At 47.0% G+C, this 22,460-nt stretch overlaps 3 protein-coding genes across 6 annotated transcripts in view; all 3 read left to right on the top strand.

The window, feature by feature from the left end:
- Positions 1 to 182: 182 nt before the first annotated feature.
- On the top strand, positions 183 to 2,952 carry pttg1ipb (PTTG1 interacting protein b). The gene is made up of 7 exons (XM_040201667.2): positions 183 to 347; positions 583 to 638; positions 735 to 843; positions 1,146 to 1,248; positions 1,556 to 1,621; positions 1,739 to 1,785; positions 2,244 to 2,952. Exons 1-7 carry the CDS (start codon positions 257 to 259, stop codon positions 2,285 to 2,287), a joined length of 516 nt encoding a protein of 171 aa, XP_040057601.1. The 5' UTR covers positions 183 to 256; the 3' UTR covers positions 2,288 to 2,952.
- A 476-nt stretch (positions 2,953 to 3,428) lies between these two features.
- Positions 3,429 to 7,050, top strand: sumo3b (small ubiquitin like modifier 3b). The gene is made up of 4 exons (XM_040201668.2): positions 3,429 to 3,721; positions 4,738 to 4,866; positions 5,021 to 5,092; positions 5,858 to 7,050. Exons 1-4 carry the CDS (start codon positions 3,701 to 3,703, stop codon positions 5,918 to 5,920), a joined length of 285 nt encoding a protein of 94 aa, XP_040057602.1. The 5' UTR covers positions 3,429 to 3,700; the 3' UTR covers positions 5,921 to 7,050.
- Positions 7,051 to 10,131: 3,081 nt separating this feature from the next.
- Positions 10,132 to 22,460, top strand: part of fmnl2a (formin-like 2a) — a 43,934-nt gene continuing 31,605 nt past the window's right edge. For all 4 annotated transcript variants that reach the window (XR_013453086.1, XM_078091144.1, XM_040201054.2 and 1 more), the window contains exon 1: positions 10,132 to 10,909. Coding sequence is in view for 3 of the 4 variants with exons in the window: in XM_078091144.1 (XP_077947270.1) it covers positions 10,796 to 10,909 (114 nt within the window). In the remaining variant the exon portion in view is untranslated. The remainder of the gene's footprint in view (positions 10,910 to 22,460) is intronic.

The raw sequence follows: 22,460 nt of genomic DNA, 5'->3' as shown, positions 1-22,460 counted from the left end.
AAAGGCTAAAATAAATATGTCTATTTAATCAGTAAATCATTAAAGGATACTTTATTTATTTTTGAATACAACACGTTGAAGCGGCCTCTCTCCAACCACCTATCTGGGGCTGAGATGTTTCCCGCTTCTCTCGTGACACCAGCGTCATGCGTCCGTGACGTCACGCCGCACCCCTCCGCCCCTCCCAGTAACGTCAACGTTAACGTTAGTTTGAGCGGTTCCTCCCCGCAGTCTGCGGCTCGCTCCTCGTCTCACCATGGCCGGACTTTACAGAGCTTCCCTCTTTGTTCTTGCCTTCGTTTTAACGACCACAAAGGCGCAAACGCCGACTTCTTCTCCAGCTCCGAGTAAGTCTGTGCGTTTGTTCTTAAATCAGCTCCATCTGTAGTTTAGCTTTGTGTTCGTGTCGCCAGTAAACGTCAGGTCAGGAGGTGGTCACATGACTACAGAAAAGTTCATTTGAACTCTATTGAGGATTTGTTACTGTGGGCATCAAGTTAACAGCTTGATCCTATGAAATACAAAGGAGGCAAATATGCCATATAATAATATAACACTGTTATTTTTTTTACAACGTTTCAGCTCCTTGTGCCTTGAGGTCCAACACCAGTTGTGCTGAATGCCTGCGGAATGTGACCGTAAGTCAAATACTGTAACTGGTTTCATCCTTGTAATTGGTGTATTACTGTAAATAACGACACTGAACCCAGTTCTTGGTGCTGTTTTCGTTGCAGTGCTTGTGGTGCGCACCCAGCAAACAATGCATCGACTATCCAGTGAGGAACATCCTGCCCCCCAGCAGTGTGTGTCCATTGAATGACGCACGATGGGGCTTGTGTTGGGGTAAGACTGACTAGTTTTTAGCTCTCACATCTTGGTTTGTTTGACGTTCCTTTTGACAACATTTCCAATATTGTACATATTCCAATTAGTAATGATGTGCTGCTGCTTTCTTACTTGATAGTAAAGTGAATATCCAAAAACCTATTTCAACACAAGTCTTTACAAATAAATCTACCAGTCTTTAAAATGTAAAGGGGTAGAAGTGTCTATTTAATAGGATTTGCAATATTACGCAGCGCTCGTCATTGAGTGATTTTCTGTAGCGTTTTTTATTCCCTCTTTGTCTTCCTTTTTATTTCCAGTGAACTTCCAGATTCTGATCATCACCATGTCAGTGCTGGGTGGCGTCTTCGTTATCGCCATTCTCGTTTGCTGCTGCTGCTGCTGCAAGTGTGAAAGAATCGGGTGAGACTCGAATCACGTGGCGTTGGCTGTGAAATGTCTGGTTTAGGATGGAAGGAGGAGGACGGGGAACACAAAGGGTTGTTTTTGTTCGCCCCCGGGCTGAGACCGCCGTCTCCAAAGGCCTGACAGAATATTTAACTGCAGCTCAGCTGGTAAAATCACACCAGTGATCTTATTATTTAGCCGTAGTCGAGTCTCTTCTAAAATATGTGGGAATATAACAATAATATATATATATATTATATTTTTCTAATGTTGTATGTGGCTAGAAGAAAATCATGAATTATTATAAAACTGTATGTTCTAGGAGTAAGAGAGAAGACGCTAAAGTGGAGCGGCAAACCCGTGCGAGGAAGAGCCGTCAGAATGTGAAGTAAGAAACTGTTGGGGATATTTACAACCGTCGGTATATTACAGCAGTACAAACCCTGTAGGCCTGAGTGTGTCCAGTGTTCTCTGCTGTCCAACAACTTGTCTTTGTTTTTCCCAGGAGAACAGAAATGCAGCTGAGACACGATGAAATCAGGCAGAAATACGGTGAGACCAATAGCTTGGTTGTGTGTTTTGAGTGGGATGTAAAAGCTGGAATATCAAATATACTTTTTTTCCAAAAGCTTTGCTTGCATGCTCAATAAAAGAGTTGCAAAATGAATGCATAACGGGAAATGAAACAATAAGATTGAGAAAATAAGATTAGGGTAATGGATTCTGAGCTGAGGAATTTAGGAACAAATCCTCAAAAGTCTTCATAAACAGAGTCTAAATAAAAAGAACAATTTTGATCAAGTAGCGCCATCTACTGAAAAAAGCTGATACAAGTCAGATGCTTATTGGTTTTTGAAGACAAGTAATTTACTTGTTTTGAACCCACTATGTAAATGCATGGAGCCAGTGAAATAATTGGATATTTTTAATTCGTACTCCAGTACCACACGCTTGCCCTGCTTGTAGCCATACAATGGGTTATAAGATTTGTTCTTCTTTGTTTCGTACAGGTATAGCAAAGGATAATCCATACGCCCGAATGAACAATCCGTGAGAAGGATTTTCACCATGATGCCATAAGTAAATTGCTTAAGGAGATTTTACTGATGCCAGTGACATTGAATACATATGTAGCATATAAGAAACAGATTATTTGATTTCATGCCTGCAAAAAACACCAATATGTTCTGAAATTAGTTTGTGCACTATACATGTAAAAATGTTCTGTTCACCTAATGTTTTATATTATATACACGTTGTTCTCTGTTGTTGTACCAGATTCATAATTCTGTATAAATTATTATATTACAATGTGTTCAGTTAACTTTTTTTCTGTCAACACAAGAAACATAGATGTGGCAAATCAGTCAAAACAAAATTTCCACCATGATACACAAACATTTGTTTAATTTACCATAAAATGCACTGTTTCTAGATGTATATAACTCAAGAGTGGATAAGAGCTTGTGGTGCTTCTGTTAAAACTTGCAGTATTGTTGTCATACTATATTATGACACACACTATTTTACTGATTTTAATTCATGTCTCAAGGACATCATTTATTTTTATATAAAAAGCTCATTTGTCACATGTAACTAATTTAACACCTTTTGCCTTCAGAATTTGTTTAAGAACTTTCCTGGATAAAACAAATGTAACTAAATGTGAAAGAAGTATTTTGTTGCCGCTTTTGTAAAAATAAATTGAAATGAAATCGATTTTTGTGACTTTAGTTCATAAATTTACAATTTCCCCATTGACCTCAATCCCTACTCCTCCCAAAACACACATAGAAACAGGTGAGGACAAAGAAGCTTTTTGGAATTAAGAGACTATGGGAAGATTATTCTCATGATTAAATCAATGTTATCTGTGTGCTTCCACCTAATCCTCCTTGATCGACCCCCTACCAGAAAAGGAGTGACTCAATGCATGCAACAGTTTCTCAGTATAGTTTCCCCTTCAAATATTTCATAGAAAAATATAATAGTCTTATATCCTGCTATGAATGTAAATCCCCCAAAAAAATTCAGCCCATGTCTACAACGTATGAGTAATGTTTTATAAGTAACTGAGGGACTAGTTGTGACAATATGGAATATAAAATTACAAAGAAACAACTTGCTTTTTTCTAATTTAATTGACTTGGTTGTTTTGTTGTGGTTCATAATTCTCACTGTGACTTCCGTTCAATGTTCACGGCGGCCGCTGGTCTCTACTCGAGCCTGGCTTTGCCAAGCGGCCCTTTTGTTTCACCTAGGTCTCGGGCATGCGCAAATTAGCTTGCGCGTTCACGTATCCGCGCCCCCGAGGAAAGGTGGACCACGTGACCAATTTCGTCGAATTGTATTTTAAATTTCTGTGCGCGCTCCTGTTTCAAGCGAAACGCCGGAGAAACCGATAACCCGTCTTCGCCGCAAACAGTCTGTCTCTGCGTTATTACTAAACCCCGAAAAGAATAGCGCAATGTCTGAAGAAAAGCCAAAGGTCAGTAATGTTACTGAGTTCATTCGAGGCAACATTTTTACACGGTAGCCGTCAGTCGCTAATGATGCTAACTGCAAGTTAATGTCTGCTAGCATGTTCTGCTAAGCTAGCCGTGCTTCCAGGCTACAGTTACCGCATTTTGAGCGGGTCGGCGGAGAAAACAAAGGTTGTTATCTTTTTCTTTTTCGACGCATAGTTTTGCGTTTTGCAGACTCGCACGAAAACAAGCATCGCTACTGTTATGCTCCCACTTTGTTGACTTTTGAATTAAGAAACCGTTGCTAACGTCGGCATCAAAGATTTTCAATTGAAATGCTCGATTTATGTTTTGCCATTCATTTGCGCCATTGTGGCTTTCTGCGCCAGTTTGAACACGGCTTAGCTTGCTATGCTAGCCACCTGGCGAACCCCCAAAGGAGTGCGCGGTGTGTTTTACACGGCGAAGCCCGCCCCGCGGACTAATCGTGTCTTTCTCAGCCTGCGTTAAGGTGGCTAACTGGCGTTAGCTGGCTGGTTAAGCTAGCCGTTAGCTGCAGATGGACGTCATTCTCCCGGCCACTGGTGTTCCAGATAAACTCGGGTCAGATTAACGGATCGGGGTGGCCTGGTGTGTGGTTGCTTTTTTTGTGACTTCGGATGTTGAGAGCACAACGATTCATGTATTACATTTTGTAAGCGGGGGGGGGATATCGTTCCGCCAGCTGGACGGACTTGTTTGCAGTCGTGACATATTTGCCGTATGAGAGTCCGCTTTCGCTCGCATCGCCGCTGTGGGACCAGGCCTCTCCGGAAGGAGCCGGCTACATCCTGCACACTGTCTGATCGTCCTCTCCCTGATTGGCCACCTCACTTGTACAAGTTGATGTCTGATTAATGTGTAACGCCGTGCACTTTCTTGTACTTGCAACAAGCTACCTTTTTTTATTTTTTATTATCTAACTTTGACTTCAAACGTATGCAAATAACATTGTTTTGACGCTGGGTGTCGCTTCCGCTGATGAGTGTTTTCGTTGCAGGAGGGAGTGAAGACAGAAAACGACCACATTAACCTCAAGGTGGCTGGTCAGGATGGCTCAGTTGTACAGTTCAAAATCAAAAGGCACACTCCACTCAGCAAACTAATGAAAGCATACTGCGAAAGACAGGTAACGTGATTCTGAAAACTGCAGTGACTGCAACCTAAGCCTGTATTTTCCTACGATAACGATAGACTTTTGACTTTGAACAAATAATCCCTTTTATTGCTATCTAACTCTGTTCAAAGTCTCATGTTATTTCTGCCTGCCGTGTCTTTCACAGGGACTGTCAATTCGTCAGATACGTTTTAGGTTTGATGGACAGCCCATTAATGAAACGGACACGCCTTCACAGGTTGGTAACTCAGTGATTTTTATTGGTCAGACTTGTTGTTTCCTATTTCATGCCTGAAGTGGGTAATGTTTCTTATCCTGGACCTTTTTGTACACTGCAAACTGGTCATATGGGTGTGCGCTATTACTCCTCTTGAGCTTTGGAGCGTAGAAATATAACGCACCTCAAATCATTTTGACATTTTCATGTGTGTATATGCAAGTTTTCATTGGTGAGCTTTAACAGCACTAGTAGGGGATTTTGTTTAATTTCAACCGACTGAGGCTGAATGTTGGCCATTAAGAGACAACTTTGACAAGAAAGCACATAGGTTTTTTTTGTCAAACTCCTGCAAATTGGTTTGGATGCTGAGCTCACACTTGTTTAAAAGAACATGTAGTTGGCAACAGAAATACTTTTAAGTTGATGGTCTGGATGCCATATTTGTTGGAAAGAGGTGAAAATGTGTAAAACCCACTTTAAACAAGGTTGTCAATTTAAGGTTTGTTAGAAATGTATATTTGCCCAAGATCGTACAAGTACACCAGAGTTTTGGTATTGACACAGACTAAATCATTTTCTTCAACACTTTTGATTTTTTAATGTATATCAAATTAGAAACAAAGATTACATTGTGTCTAAAATATTGATTTGTAGCAGGGCGCTCACGAGAACATTCCATGGGTGCTTATGGCACTGTGCTGTCGGTATTGAATGCTCTATACCAGCTCTACTCTGAGGGTAAAAATGTTTTCTGTAGAATAATATTTGTTTTGATTGTTTCAGCTGGAAATGGAGGATGAGGACACTATTGATGTATTTCAACAACAGACAGGAGGCGTCTCTTAAGTCGGATGTGGACTCTTGGAAGAACATCCACATTATTTTCCTGTTGTGTTTGTTTTCTCTCAACCCCCCCCCCCCGCCCTCTCTCCACTGTGCTCGGTCAGGCTCTTTAGAATTGAAGAAGGTTCTTTATTTGGCGCCACATCCAAACTTCGCGATGCAGGGTAATTTTTTTAAAAGTGTTTTATTCACATAAATGGATGCTTTAAATTGTCCACGGCAGGGACACGTCTCAGATAGCAATGGCTTGCAATGAAGAAAACAAATAACCCACTACATTATTTTTATGTTTGACCAGATGCATCTCATACACAATAAGCTGAACTACATGCCAAAATCTTTCCCTCTTTTTTTTTCCTCCTCTTTGTGTTCAACTTTTCCCAAATGTTGTGAGCTTTCAAATTCAGGGTGGGCTCAAACCATTTTTAATTCATGTACTTTGTGGAAAAGTGATGGCTGGCAGCCTGTGGTGTCTCTCTAGATTGAATAGATAATGACAACTTTCTGAAGTAATACCCTTTCTTAGTTTTTTTTTTTTTTTTTTTTTTTAAGGATCTTTCAAAATAATTTGAGGTATACATAGCCAAGAAGAAAAATGGTTTGTGCTGCGATTCCTATGGATGTGTACCTCATGCGGTCACCCTTGACTCATTGGTAACTATAGTACAGTCATGTTTCTGGACAAAAAGCTAAATGAATAGTTATTTTACAAAAGCGTTTGGTTAATGCATAATCTGTAGATGTGACGTGGTCACACAGCAAAGAAGTACTCTTGTGTGATTCTTTCCACCTTTTTACAGGATAAAATAATTCACCATAACCAGTCCAGAAATAGAATCTCCCACCAGTCGTTATATATTTCACTCCGTGTATAAATATATATAGAGTCAATGTTGTGTTGCCAATTTGAATACATTTGTCCAACATCTACCCAAACATTTTTAGTTTGTTTGACTCTTGTGTGTTGGTAAGTAGAAATCTTGTTTTATAAGAATGTCCTTAATTTTTGTGTCCTCATTAGTTAGATTGGCAGGGTGACATCAGCAGATCCCCCCCCCCCAGTTTTTGTTTTGGGATTTGTACATTATTTGTTGTCCCTATACTGTATACAATAAATATAGTTTGATACTCTGCCTCTTGCATTATATGCCTTCTATTTGTGTGCCATTCGATTAATCTTCTAGCCATGCTGCGCCGCATAATGCAGGGCACTGTTCTTTTGGTGTAAATAAACATACAGGTATTAAAGGGCTGACTACATGGAATTGTCCTTTTCTGAATGTTGGTTTGATTAATATAATTGGTGCAAATAAACTTGCCTCTTGATAAATGCTATTGACGAAACGAAGTTATTCTTTTCCTTGAAATAAATCATTTCAGGTTCTATGAAATAAACTTCTAATTGAAGAATCCCTTATTGGTGTTATTCCAAAGAAAGGAGAACTGAGTTGTAACTGTCTGTTGTCCAGCGGCATTATCCTCCAGACACTAGAGGGCGTAGTACTTAAGCCTCAATATCTCTGCTTGTTTGAATCCCTGAAGTCTCCAGCCCTTAATTAAAACACAAAGACACATGTGTTGCTCCACTCCAGCTTTGTGAGGGCCATAACTCCATGCGGTGTCTTTTGCTCAAGAGAACTTCATTTCACAGATGTTACTTAACCGATCAGCCGAATGAACTCCCTGTGAGCCGCCCCCCCTCCCCCCAATCCCTCCTCACACAGTGGTTTCATTGTCCTGCCTTTTATTTCTGGCAGCATCTTTGCATTTTATATTTCCTTGTGGATGTGTCTGAAGTCTCTCGTATTCCCCAAGACGTCCCGGGACGGAGCTGCAGCTGAAAGATGCCCCCCTCCACCCAAACACTCATTGAGTGCAGCGCATGTTTTATAAAGTCAGGGCATGCTGCTGTTCTGTGGGGCTGCGAGTCACCATCAGCTGTGTCAGGAACCACGTATCCTCAATTGTGTTTTCACTGCAGATAACGGAGAGAAGCTTTGTGTTATCGTTATTGTTTTAAAGCCCATTCGTAGTCGATCTTGTGTCATGCACGGGGCCAGCTGTCAGAATACAGTGAGGATGGTTTGTTTATTATTGTGACAAGATAATAGGTGGATTATTGACTCCCAACTACACAGTTAATAAGAGGGAAATATTGTTGTGTGAGAGACAAAGGGTCATGTTGATATGAATAACGAATATAGGCATCTGTGCATGAAAGATGCAATTGTAAGATGAAAAATATGCTGGTGAATTAAACTTTGTTAACGCGTCTTATTACCAGGCGGGCCCCGGACCCCCACCGGCTCAAAAGCAGATTTCAAACCGATCAAATAAGAGCCTTAATCTGGGCCTTATATTCCAAATGGCTGATGTGTCAAAAACTAATTAAATTGTACTTAATGAGATTAGAGATCAGCGAATATGGGGCCATGTAATAATCCATCGCAGGAATCCTGTACACGTGCTCAGAGTGGGGGTGCCACAGGGGGTTAATAGGCCCCCCGTGCTTACTCCCGAGCCCAGTTTCTTCCTTATCTCATGATCCGTTACCCATTATTTGTCGTATTATTGTTGTCAACATTCAACACTAATGCTGTCGTCTGTAACAAATTAAAACACACGATGAAACAAAATCTTAAATTACACTCCAGCTGCTTAAAATACATTAATAACATGGACACATATGATGTCATTAAGTATACACACATTATACGCATTACTTATTAAGTTGATTCTATTTGATTTTTTCACTCGAATTGAATAATAGTTTAACAATACATTCCACATAATCTGTCTTCATTGAAGCTCATTTGCTGCACGTCTGTAAAGGCAAGAAAATCCAATGAGTGCATAAACATGTAGTAGGTGCATACACTAATCAACACAAGAGGACGGGTCTTCAGACAGAGAAAATCAGCTTAACTTGGAACGCATAATGATCCTATGACGTCAGTCAGCCGCCTTTTGCATTCTCAATGTGTCGAGCCAGCGTCGTCAGATGTGACACCCTCCCTGGTTGAGTCCGTTCAGCAGCCTGAATGAAAGCACTGTGCATCTGGAGAACCTCTGGATTGTCTCCAGAGCTCTGCATGCTGATGTCACCCTCTTTGTGCGTAATGCCGTCCCCACCCTGTCGGCAGATACGATTCCCCTCCAGAGCATGTAGAGATCTTCGGGCAGCATAAACGTTTCACAGAATTGTTGTTGTACAATTTGTAAATCCGCAAGTTTTTCTAGAGTTTAGTAGAGATCCTGGAAGATGTGTCACTTTCTTTTTTACAATGGAAATTTGGACGAAAACAACTGTAGTTTTAATGTCATAACAGAAAAGGCGCATTACTCTTACTCTATATATTTAAAAGTCATAAATCCTCAGATGGAATCTGGACAGAAGGCCTGTCTGTATCTGCTCGAGGCTTTGTCCTGTGGATATTGGCTGAGGAGACAAGAGTAGGAGACAGGAAAGGTTAAACTAATCACAGATGTCCTCAGCGTAGAATTAAATTCTTGGAAAATAGATTAAATAAATAAAACATGTTTCTTCATGTGTCACTGAACGCGTCTCACGTCTCAACAAAATGAAATTCCCCGGGATTATTAATGCAGCCACGCTCACACTAACAGCGTTGCAGTTATTCAATTCAATACAACTTGATCTAGTCAGCTCGCCACAATCCAGACAAGAACATACACACAATAGAAAAGAAAACAAGGGGGAGATATCTGTATCCGCAGGACTAAAGCCCGTATCAGTTGCTTTCCGTGCTTTGCCCCAGGATACAAATGTTAACTGTGCTGTTTTTAAGACACATGAAGCTAAACTCCAGTAGCCTGCAGACAAACTCCAGCAGCCTCGTAGTTACTCAGTGCAAACGCAGGTGTGCCAGTTCCAGGATCTTGGTAATGTACAGTGAGCCACTGGCACAATTAATCATTATTAGTTACACCTGTGCTTTTCCCGCCTGAGCAAAGTCCAACTTTCTGCCATGAAAACATGAATGGAGGGATGAAGAGTCCAGTTTTTCAACCTTCACAACACAACAACAATGTCCACAGGACACATTGTTGTTGTGTTAATAGATTAGTCCACCCGGTGGCCCCATAGTCAAGGGTAGCTCAATCATTGGGGGGGCACGAGTAAAATAATTAATCAACTCATCACCCCTGTTATCAACTCTATATTCCCTCAATTTAATTGTCTCTCACGAAGGACTCAAAGTGCCACAATGCAACACCGAAAACATATCATCTATTTAGCTCCGGCTTTGGGAGCGACGCCCCAAGAAGAAGAGGAAGAAGAGGAAGAAGAAGAGGGAGGCTTTCCCCTGAAAGAACTCATTGTGGAGAGGGATGGGAGTGCGTGTTTAAAAGAGCCCCCCTCCTTTCGGGGATTACCGAAGCCAACTCACTAACATCCGCGGTGCGTGTGTGCGCGTGCGTGTGGAGGGGGGGGGGGGTGCAATAAGCGTGAATCATGGCCGTCGTCACTACTACCGGCCGGGAGCGGAGCCTGAATTGTGCAAGATACGGATAAGAGCGGAGAGAGGTCCAGTTCTCCCCGGTCTCCTCCCCGCGTGGAAATGCCCCAGAAGAGGCTCGTGCGCCGCCGCCGCCGCCTCCTCCTCACGCTTCACATGTGCTCCTGCTGAAGAAGTCACTCGCCACACAAACCTGGCAAAGGGCAGTTTGCAAGCGAGAAAGAACCAGAGGGACTATTTTTTTTAAAACTTTAAACTTTTTCTTTTGTCGTGCGGAAATTGTTCTCAGCCGGGAGGGAGAGAGAGAGAGAGAGAGGGCGAGCGAGGGAGGTAGAAGGAGATAACTAGACACGGAGAGGAGGAGAAAAGTTGGTGCTTGTTGGTGAACGAGGACAACATGGGGAACGCGGGGAGCATGGACCAGCACGCTGACTTCAGAGGACACAACATGCCTCTGAAGCTCCCCATGCCCGAGCCCGGCGAGCTGGAGGAAAGATTCGCAACCGTTTTGGTAAGAGGAGAAAAGAAAAAAGAAACGCCAAAATGTTCCCATCTGTCTTCTCTTTGTTCCCCCTCCACGCTTCGACGTTCCGGGACGGGACAGCTGTGCGCGCGCGCGCGCGTGTGTGAGTGGGACCTGTGTTTGTCCAGCACGTCTGTCCTTTGTTGTTAAGGGGCAAAGGGGTACAAGAGATACGCGTCTGTTACGTGAACTGCTCGAATACAAAAAGTGGGGGTTGCAAGTGACGTCTTTTTAACTCTTATCAAAGTTGCAGCTGGAACATCTGCACTAAAATGTCTCCCTGACTCATCAAAGTTCTGAGCCACCAACTTTTTGCCACATGCATCAAACCTCCATTTAGGGCCCCCCCCCAGACGAAAAACACCCACACAAGATAACCTAATCATTTAGTGCCCCTTCATCTTCTCATTCAGCAGCTTATGTCCATCCAGCAGACACCTGCAGTCAAATTATGGTTTTTATGCCCCCCAACGCCGCCCGCTGCTGAAGCTCTCAAGTACCCAGCATGCGAGCTCCCTCTTCCAACATCTGTCACATCATTAAAGCGTCTGTCAGCAATTATGTTACCTGGGAGTTGCACATTCCTGGTGTTTGCTGAAGGACCCTCCAGGCGGTGAAACGCCTCGGGGGTCAGTCAGCAGGAGGAGGAAAAGGTGTTTGTGTTGACGGGTCGGCTAAAGCTTCCCTCGGCAATCTGTTGACCGCGTTCTCCGGTGCGCCAAAGCGTTGTTACCGGGGCGATTATCGTGGCCGACGAGGAGAACTTCCTCAGTCAGTGAGTCGAGGCCTAAATGGAAGCACAGCCATGGCGAAATTTGAGCTCTGGGAAGAACGGGGGGGAAAAAATGTGGGTCAAACGGGATCGTCGCCCGGCCTTCAGCTCCCTCAAACACTCTCTTGAAATGGTTCATGTTTATATCAGAGAGGTGGACGTTAAATCGGGGTCTGCTGGAGGCTGCAGACCTGAAGGTTGACACGTTGTGATGTCACAGATGGAACTGGGGGGCCTTCTTCTTAATCACCTCCGCTTTTAGAATCCCGCTACCTTCTTTGAGCGTTGAGGTGTTATAAACTGCAGCAAATGTCAGGGGCGAGGGGACTTGTTGTGCAAACCACTTGTTATGTTATTACCTGTCTTAACTCAAGGATTTCGTGGGCCGGCTGTAAGAAAAGCTGATGCTCACAGCCCGTCGGGATCCCCAGTCCCCCCCCCCCCCCCCCCCGCCGCCCCCCCCTTTGAGCCTCAGCTCTTGGCCGGGTGGAAGCCCTCCAGCATTAGAAGAACTTAGTGCTATAATCACAGCGTTTAGCGTCATTCACTGCCATTAAAACCCTGACGCGTCTCGGCCGCGCCTGATGGCAGTTGGCTCCATTGGCTTTCGGGAGCGAGTGGCACCGTGTGCCTCTGATGACCTCACTTGGGTTTGAATAGAAGATGATTAAGATGATGACCTCGCCAACGCCTTTCTTTGTTTCCCCACGTATCAGTTTCTCCTGGACCTGATGAATTGACATTTGAAGGCTACTTGGCCGCTGATCAACGGCCCATTCACCGACTCATTAATCAGTTCACATACCTAACAGACCCTTTTTGTTTGACAATCACATATATTTTGATATGAGTGATAGCTTTCCCTCGACATGCCCTCTACTTAGATTATCATCATGGTTATTTACCGGCCAATCTGCATATGTTTAATCAACAGGCAAGTCCTGCATCCCAGTGGGGAGCCGTTTAGATTAAAGGCTCGCGTTCATGCACTCGCTCCACTAAAGCCTTGAATATCTTATTAGGGACATTCGGTATTTTAATTTGTGTCCATGCTGTGTGACACGCAAAGGATGTCGACTCGCATATACAGTACCAGTCAAACCAACGCTCGTGCAATTTCTAACAATTGAGTTGATTTAATCATCAGATGAGATCTTGTGTGCTTATAAGTGTTTCACTAGGAAAATAGGTATTTATTTGACAAATAATTGTCATCCAACTTCAACGGCCAATTGGTTAACTAGATTCAAAGATTCAAAGATTTTTATTGTCATTTACACACGCCCTGTGTATTGAAATTCTTGTGCTTGCCTTTTGAAATGAGTGCAATATAAATTAACAGTACAGTAACAGTAAGTCAGTGTGTTTACATGATGGCATAATTCGAATCTTTGCTTAGTCGGACTATGCTATCTTTCGGGGAAAGTGCTATTATCCCAATATACATGGCAGTGAATAAATCAAATCATTGGCCAAAAGCATGTCATGTCCGATACGATAGGTGGCACTGTTTTCATTACTAGTTGTGATACAGCCATTTCCGCTTGACCGCTTCACCACTACCAACAACAACAACATCAACATTACGAGAAAGATGGCGAGCGGAGAGCAAGGTGAAGCTACATCCCTTTACTATATGTGTATGATGTTAATAGGAGTACAGCGAATGCGAATGGCCCTATCGGCTGAGAGAAGACGCCGTCGGGATCTCAAGCATGCGCAAAGACGCAAAGTCCAGTTCGTCATCCGATTCACCGCTACATGCCGCAATAGTCGCACTATCAACTGGATCGGATCGAGTTATCCAGGGGTGTTAGCCGGATCGTAGTCGGACCGCACATAGTCGGACAAAGGTGTTGAAACGGATAATTCGATTTCAGTCCGACTAAGCCAGTTATTCGAATCCATGTAACCACGCTGAGTGAAATTCTAACAAGCTAAAGTGCAGACCAGTTGTGAATTAGGTTATAGAGTCCTCTCAGCTGTTGATGGCTCTAATGGCAGTGGGGAAAATAGAGTTTTTCAGTCTGGTGGCTCCTGCCTGAGGGTACAGAAGTGCCAACTAATATGTTGCAGTAAACCGTGTCCACTGCAGGTCAAAAGGGTAAAAACTTCAGGAATTTGTGCTGCGTAGAACAAGTTTGGACCTCGAGTGAAGTCTGGTCAATGGTCAATAATGAACTTTATTGTGTCTTATCATTTTATTTTAGTGAGTGTTCTACATACTCACATGTGTATCGTACTACACTTTGACGTTGGCCATGTGACAACGGTAAGAAACAGAAACTCCACCATTTACCATTTGAACGTTTCGTCTGTTTCAACACGGCTTTGATACCAACGTTCTTCGTCGAGCATCACATCATTTCATTTGAACGATCTGTCTTCGACGTTGCAGTCCCACTGTCTCCCGTCGGAGGATACTGCTCCGTGAGCCGGCGCTTTCTGCTAAATGAAAAGCTCCCATTGAAGTCTCTGTCTCGTGAGTCCCTTGAGGAACGGGCTGATCTTGGAAAGAGACTTAGGCTAATTCTCATGCAAGGCCTCTGCCGCGATAAAGAGAGGCTAATTCACATGTGACCTCGGCCATGAAGCGTGTGTACTTTTAAAGCCAAATATTCACTGTCTCAAAAGCCGTAAGGGAAGCATTTCCATGCAGGTATAAGATGGAAGTTATTCATTGTTAACTTTCACAAGTGTTTAATAAGCAGTTGCTGCGTGTTTAATTCCTGCTCTTGACTTTGTGAGTCTTGTAAACGCCACCGGTCGCCTCTGCGCTCTGGAAAGCGTGTTTGCAGGTCTTCACCTCCCTTGCGGTTGCCATAGAGCTGGTGAGACACGTCTGCAAGAAGAAGACGGGTCACACACAGACACACACACACACGGCGCTGGGCCGGTAGCGGGGCTGCCCTTTCAGTGTCACCTCTGCACAGCGCCGACATCCCAGCGAAGGGTCGTTTACAGCCGTTACTTCAGATGCCATATGGGGCCTGCAGGCTTAGCTGTTGTTCTGGCTGCTCTTCCTAAATAGTCTGTCCAGATTACATCTAAGCTACTTTGTTCAAAGGCTGCTGCAGCACTCTGAGCTGCTGTCCGTCGTGCGGCGGGGACCTGCATCCGAAATGTACCCCTCAGATTAACCACACGAGTGGCCGTCGTGTTCAGTTGAAGTGCAATTTGTCACGCTGGCCGCGCGTCAGGCGGCGTGCGTGGCGTTCAGCTCGGGCCTCCGGGCCGCCAAGAGCATTGTTGCTGAATAGGTATAATAATAAAAGAAGAAGAAGAAGAAGCATGAACAGTGAGCTCCCACCGCATCTCAACCCACCGCAGGGGAAGTTGTTAGTAGACCTGAGGTTACCGTGGTGTGGTGCGAGGTCGTGCATGGCGTTTTGTACACACACACACACACACACACACACAGACACACACACACACTCAGTTCATTCAGAAAGACGGCTTGAGTTTAGAATTTGGCCCCCCAACTCTACTCACTTTACTTTTTCGGCTTTTGTGCGAGAACAGCGACCCACCCGTCTCCTACATAGTGCATCACGGGACCCAGGAAGTGACTAGAAGTTAACCCCCCCCCCCCCCCGCCCCTAGTTTTTCCACGTCGACGCTTCTTCATTAAACAGCAGAACAATCGGTATTGTCTGAGGAGCAGAGGGTGAACACTGGCTGGATCCCGTGCGGCAGAGAGAGGCAACAGAGCTGCTCTTTATTCTGCGCAGAGCCCAAGACGGAGCCTGGCACGGGACCCAGACCCCGGCAGGCTGCGAGGGGGCCACCACACATACCCAAATATGTGTGTGTGTGTGTGCGATAGCCCCGGCATGCTGACCCACCAATTAGCCGTTAACAGAGCTGAGCGCGACATGCTCGGGGTAGTGATGAAATGCACTTCCGCCGCCAGTCGGCCGCTGGCCACCGTCGTCTCCCGGAAGTGCTGCAGGTTTTTCTTTTTTTTCGCCGATAACGTGCCGCTCAAAACCCAGAAGCGTAACCACGCGGAGGCCTGTCAACCCGCCGGCGGAGGGTCAGATGGTTGCGTGGGAGCGGTGCTCCCTCGGCTGTGTGTGGCCACAGCTGAGTTGAAACCACTGGGGCTTCAATCACTGTTGTTGTTCCCAGTTCAGTTTTGACGTGCGTCGAGGGCTGACCGGGCGGAGCGACGAGACAGCGCTTCGATCCGAGTGTTTTCGGAACGATCAAACCTGATTAGGACGGAGGATTAAGTCTCCACAGGCTTCCCGCCCCTCTGACTCAGCTACTGAAAAGAAAGAGCAGTGGAGCTTTTCTTTTTTCCACCATTGCAGAAATGTTGTTGTGCTGAATGCCAGCTTTCATCGGAGACTGTGTAAAGTTCTAACTTTCGGTTCAGGCTTTAGCGGACGCTGCCTCGTCCTCTGCCGTGAATGTCTCCGCTGAGGGTCTCCCTGCGTGAGGAGCAGGTGTACAAACAGGCCAGCGCTGTCCTTTTCATGTCGGTCACGGCCCGTTCCCAGTGTTGTCCAGCGAGGACCGGTCCAAGTGCCCGCACAAAAGAACAGGAGGGTCGGCTCAGCGGAGAAGTGCATTATGGTCGGGATCTGTCCCGGCTCCAAGACGGCAGCTGGGCTAATAAAATGAGATTGGCCGGCCAAAGTGTTTTGGTTTTTTTATGCGGAAAAGCCTTGAATGAAGAGTGTCATTGTGACAAGTTGGCGTTGTGTTGTGTCTTCAGGGTGAGCCTTATCCTGCGCCATTAGTATTAGTGTCCTTTCTTTACTTTTAGGGGCCTTGAGCAATGCTGACTATGCACACAAACAGCCTGGTATTGGGCCTCCTCTGATATGGAGAAACCTCTTTTTGTTTTCAATACACTTTCTTCCGGCTGTTTGTTGTATTTCCATCATGTGGGTCCTTGAGGGGGTTTAATCACATAGATAAATACACTCCGCTGATGTTTTTGAGTTGTTGGAACACGTCGTTTATCAATGCCGTTTCACAACCTTGTACACTATTTACACCACGTCTGCACATCTTCTTGGGTGTCGGATTTCGACATTTAGCACAACGCCGTATTCTCAGATCCAACTGGTCGTCTAATATTCTTGTTGTTTGAAAGACGCAGAAGTTCCCTTTGTAAAGTAGCCTTGTTTCTCTTTTCTTCCTGATGCTTTTGGCTGCCAGGGTCAGAGAGGCAGGTCCTGTCGGGTAACAGCCTGCCAGAATGAACATCTGCAGAGCACAATGGGAGGTCCTGCTGCATTTGAATGTACGGTCGCTGAAGTACGAGTGTGACACAGGCCTCATCACAGCTCCCGACAATGCGGCAGTCTGTTGTTTTCGGGTTTCAATAGCCTCTCATCCTGGATCCCCCCCACATGACACCACAGCCTCAGTATCATGAGTTGAAATCCATTCATTGCGGTGGTCTGAAAATTCACAGCAACCTATTACTTTGTGTGGCTTTATTTTCTTTTTTTCTCCCCGTTGGGGCTTCAGCCATTTAATTCAACTGCTATTTGGTTAAACACACATTTAAATAATCCCCCCCCCCCACTCCCCTGCAAATCTGTGATTCTCATCACAGAATCTATCAGGACAGGATCACAGAGTCACATTCAGGGTGAAAGCCTGTAACGGCTGGCTCGTGAGTCACTGTGCAGGACGGATGAGTAGACACATACCTGCTTCCTACGGACTCGTGACTCGCTTTAGTCAAACATTTAGCTCCGACAAATCGCACAATGAAGGTACTTTGTCCTCACTGTATCTGCTCGACCCCCCCGAGGCCTCCAGTGGTTTTCTTGATTTGTTTGTTGACAGAGGTAGTGATGTGATCAGTGTCATCTTGTTTGTTTGTTGCTTTGTTTTGTCAAAGGTGCCGTTCAGCCGCATCACAATTTCTGTGTTGGTAAACTAAAAATCAGCTTGCATGAATCATGTCGTTAGAAGGAGTGACGGTTCTCTTTATTTCCCCCCTTTATGAGACGTTGTATTGGGTCCGTTCTAGCTGTTTGTTTTAGGAGTTGTTGTGCTCTTCTGTTGTTCTGAGATAAATGCCTGATGAGTTTTGAGGGGACAGTGGCTTGATTGTGGCCTCGCTGCCGCTGGAGGCGGAGATGTTTGCTGCACCACAAAAAACATTCTGGGCTGATGAGCCTAGAATACGTCTCATTATTGTGGTTATGTAACATTCTGCAACATCGGAGGTTTCCCATAACATGAGAGAAAGAAAAGGATCACTTTATTACATAACAAAAAGTCTGTACAGTCTTGACAGGACCATCATCAACACAACTTCTAGATAAATGTGTGACAACTACATAGTGGAGTGTGTGGTTGTCATGTTATAATCAACAGAAGATGCTTTAAACTCTTTAAAGGATTATATGCTCAGCACCTTCATGAATTAGTCGCCTCCTTTTGGTCAGCTCTTATGTTTCCTGTTTGTCCCGCTGCCGTCTACTAAAATAAAGCTTGCGGTTGTACAAATAACAAAACCTTAGCTGAAGGTGATTTTCTTCTGAAGATTTACCAAATCTCAAGTAAACCAATGATTTCACTCAAAAACCAACTGCATTAACGCCCCACTGTCATACAGATAAACAACTTTTTGGATTCCTATTATTTCTTTTATTTGAACTAGAACATGGACTCCACCTCCGCCCCGACACTTTCGCAAGCTCACAACATCTGGCCTCGTGTTCGTGTGTCACTTGTTTAGTTTGGACAACTTCCTGCTGCTCCAAACCATCTCCATATGGTTTCTGTTCTTTGGGTGACGTCCAGCGTGAAAGCCATCCTGTATTAGGACACAGCTTTACACCAACATCTTAATATTTTTGCATTTCGTTCCTCCCACTTGCAGCTGCTGCATTCTATGTGTGTCTCCATTGATTCCGCTGTGTAATGAATCATGTACAGTATGATATGGCGTGTCCACCAGGCTCACCCAATGTATCTCCGTGACAGCGGGGACGGTGTCGAGCGAATGACCCAGATGAGGTGGAATGTCTCACCAAGAGTATTGGTTGACGGTGTCCCGCTCACGGACGCGGGTTTGGCCGCACTGTCCCCGGACGGAGGTAAATGAAAGGAATTTCGTTGGAATGTGCTCGTAAAGGGGCGCGAGATGAGAGGCCAGGCTCAAACATTTGAGCTCGCCGTGTAGTCTGTAGGCGTTCCAGGGAACAGCTTCACAAACAAATACTCCTGTTCTGACAGAGGAGGGGCCGCTGAGCCCGGGCGGGGGGTCCCGAGGATTACAAAACTAATCTGAGAACAGACAGTGGACACCTGTGACCCCCCCCCCCCCCCCCCCCCAAAGAACGGCAGGGATTACGGATCCACGCTGCGCTAACGAGGGGAGGACGACTCGGTTGGGATGGCACAGGGCCCCGGGGACGTCCTTCTCCCCCTGATGGAGACAGTTACCGCCCAATCGTGGACATGATTCTTCTATGTGTGAGCTGCAGAGCTCCTCGGCTTCCCTGCAGTTGAAACGAGAAGAGAGAAGCGTCGTTGGTACACCTGTGGAGGTGTTTTACGGCTCAGGCTGGCCTGCAGCAACAACCTCATTATAACTGTGTAAATGCCCTGGAAACATAAAACACCCCAGGGACCAATGAAGCAAGAATTGGGAGAGAACAGTCAGTCATTTCCGTAGTATTGAGCAATTTGAAAATATATGCTATGACTAGTCCGCAATCAATGATGCAGTCCGATGTTTTCTTGTTGTGGCCTGTTGTTCTTTGCCTCTAATGCTCATTTAAAACCACAGCTGTGCTCTCAGAGAGAACAGCGCTACATGAGCGGTTGGAGCGTTGTTTTGAATGACGCAATCTGGGTGTTGATAACAGGAAGAAATGTGATCTCTTGAGGTCACCGGCGGGATTTTCCTCCGAATCCGGAGAAAATATAGTACTGCGTCTGCTGACCGTCTGAAGGATCGGAGCTTCTTTCTCCTCGTGGTGCATTAGAGGAGAAAAAGAAAGGAGATCGCGGGTGTTCCTCAAGCTCATTGTGTCAGGGATGCTGGGTGGAAGGCAGGACTCAAACGCAGACTTGTTGAAAACAAAAAGACTTTAATAGTCCAAAGGCCAAAAAACACAGGAACCGGGGGCAAAAGCACACAGACGAGAAACTACGGCGATCCAAGACGAAAGACAGTACATGCGTGGCTAAAGACAATGACGCGACAAGTGACACAAGAGACACATGGCTTAAATACACAAGGGAGGTGCAGGTGATTGGACACAGGTGGAAACTATTAGACGAACACAGGGGATGACGAGACTAGGCAGGAAGTGAAGTTACCCGGGGACACGAGTGGCAGAAAACTACAAAATAAGACAGGAAGTGAACCACACCGTGACAGTACCCCCCCCTTAAGGGCCGAATTCCAGACGGCCAACACTAGAGCGAACAAGGGGTGGGTGGGGAGGGAAACCAGAGACGTTGGTCGGACCACCCTGGAAACTCTGGCGGGCGGCCCGGCGGGCGGCCAGACGAGCGGGGAGCCTCTGGGGGTCGGCCCGGCGGGCGGCCAGACGAGCGGGGAGCCTCTGGGGGTCGGCCCGGCGGGCGGTCACCAATCCGGCTCCGGAGCGGCGACTGCAAGGCACGGAACGTCTCTAGAATGGCAGACTCGGAGACACGGGAAACGTCCGGGTTAGTAGTCGTCGTCGGCAGCTCGGGGACACGGGAAACCTCCGCAGTGAGGTCCGGCTCGGGGACACGGGAAACCTCCGCAGTGAGGTCCGGCTCGGGGACACGGGAAACCTCCGCAGTGAGGTCCGGCTCGGGGACACGGGAAACCTCCGCAGTGAGGTCCGGCTCGGGGACACGGAACACCTCCGCAGTGAGGTCCGGCTCGGGGACACGGAACACCTCCGCAGTCTGCTCCGGCTCGGGGACACGGAACACCTCCGCAGTCTGCTCCGGCTCGGGGACACGGAACACCTCCGCAGTCTGCTCCGGCTCGGGGACACGGAACACCTCCGCAGTCTGCTCCGGCTCGGGGACACGGAACACCTCCGCAGTCTGCTCCGGCTCGGGGACACGGAACACCTCCGCAGTCTGCTCCGGCTCGGGGACACGGAACACCTCCGTAGTCGGCTCCGGCTCGGGGACACGGAACACCTCCGCAGTCGGCTCCGGCTCGGGGACACGGAACACCTCCGCAATCGGCGGCGGCTCAGCCCCCCCCATAACCCACCCCGTAGCCCCCCCCTCAAGGGCCGGATCCCAGACGGCCCTCAAATCACCAACGGGAGGGTGGGAGAGGACCATGGGATGGGAGGGAGGGAGCCTGAGTCTCGGAGCGGGGACTGGCCGAGTCGGGGGCATGGAGCGTGGGGCCGGTACTGGTCGGGTCGGGGGCATGGAGCGTGGGGCCGGTACTGGTCGGGTCGGGGGCATGGAGCGTGGGGCCGGAACTGGTCGGGTCGGGGGCATGGAGCGTGGGGCCGGAACTGGTCGGGTCGGGGGCATGGAGCGTGGCGCCGGAACTGGTCGGGTCGGGGGCATGGAGCGTGGCGCCGGAACTGGTCGGGTCGGGGGCATGGAGCGTGGCGCCGGAACTGGTCGGGTCGGGGGCATGGAGCGTGGCGCCGGAACTGGTCGGGTCGGGGGCATGGAGCGTGGCGCCGGAACTGGTCGGGTCGGGGGCATGGCTGAGAGTCGGGCCTGCCCAGCGGGAACGGGAGAACGCTGCGGCGGCCCAGCGGGAACGGGAGAACGCTGCGGCGGCCCAGCGGGAACGGGAGAACGCTGCGGCGGCCCAGCGGGAACGGGAGAACGCTGCGGCGGCCCAGCGGGAACGGGAGAACGCTGCGGCGGCCCAGCGGGAACGGGAGAACGCTGCGGCGGCCCAGCGGGAACGGGAGAACGCTGCGGCGGCCCAGCGGGAACGGGAGAACGCTGCGGCGGCCCAGCGGGAACGGGAGATCGCTTCTTCCGCTTGCTCCTCCTAGGGTTAAGGAGGTCCCGGAGCTCGAGGCAGGCGAGCTGATAGCTCCTGGGACCAAAAACACAGTTTGTTTTCCGCTGCCAGAAGGGACTCCTTACGTCCAGGTAGTCCGGACCGTAGTCTGGCAGCGGGTCTGCTGAGCCCTTCTTTGGTCGCGTCATTCTGTCAGGGATGCTGGGTGGAAGGCAGGACTCAAACGCAGACTTGTTGAAAACAAAAAGACTTTAATAGTCCAAAGGCCAAAAAACACAGGAACCGGGGGCAAAAGCACACAGACGAGAAACTACGGCGATCCAAGACGAAAGACAGTACATGCGTGGCTAAAGACAATGACGCGACAAGTGACACAAGAGACACATGGCTTAAATACACAAGGGAGGTGCAGGTGATTGGACACAGGTGGAAACTATTAGACGAACACAGGGGATGACGAGACTAGGCAGGAAGTGAAGTTACCCGGGGACACGAGTGGCAGAAAACTACAAAATAAGACAGGAAGTGAACCACACCGTGACACATTGTAGCCCAAATCAACTGAAAGAGAGACGCAGCACTGCGACCTATATTGTCTTTCTCTGTCCTGTTGATGTGAATAACACAGTTAACATGATAAACAGAGAACTGTTTTCAATCACCCAAATCTCTTGCCATAATTGTTTGGTCTTTCGATTATGTTGGAACTAAAAGGCCATCTAATGGGGTGTGAAACAGGAGCTAAATAACTCATTCACTCGCTCACTTTCACCGCCGATGCTTGACTTTGCGTTATGGCATCAACACATCACGTTAATTGCAATTCCACCTAAAAA

The sequence above is a fragment of the Gasterosteus aculeatus genome, chromosome 16 (genome assembly GCF_964276395.1).
Source record: "Gasterosteus aculeatus chromosome 16, fGasAcu3.hap1.1, whole genome shotgun sequence".
Classification (NCBI taxonomy): Eukaryota; Metazoa; Chordata; class Actinopteri; order Perciformes; family Gasterosteidae; genus Gasterosteus; species Gasterosteus aculeatus.
The sequence above is the reverse complement of the archived record's forward strand: the minus strand, read 5'-3'. Positions and strand labels throughout refer to the sequence as shown.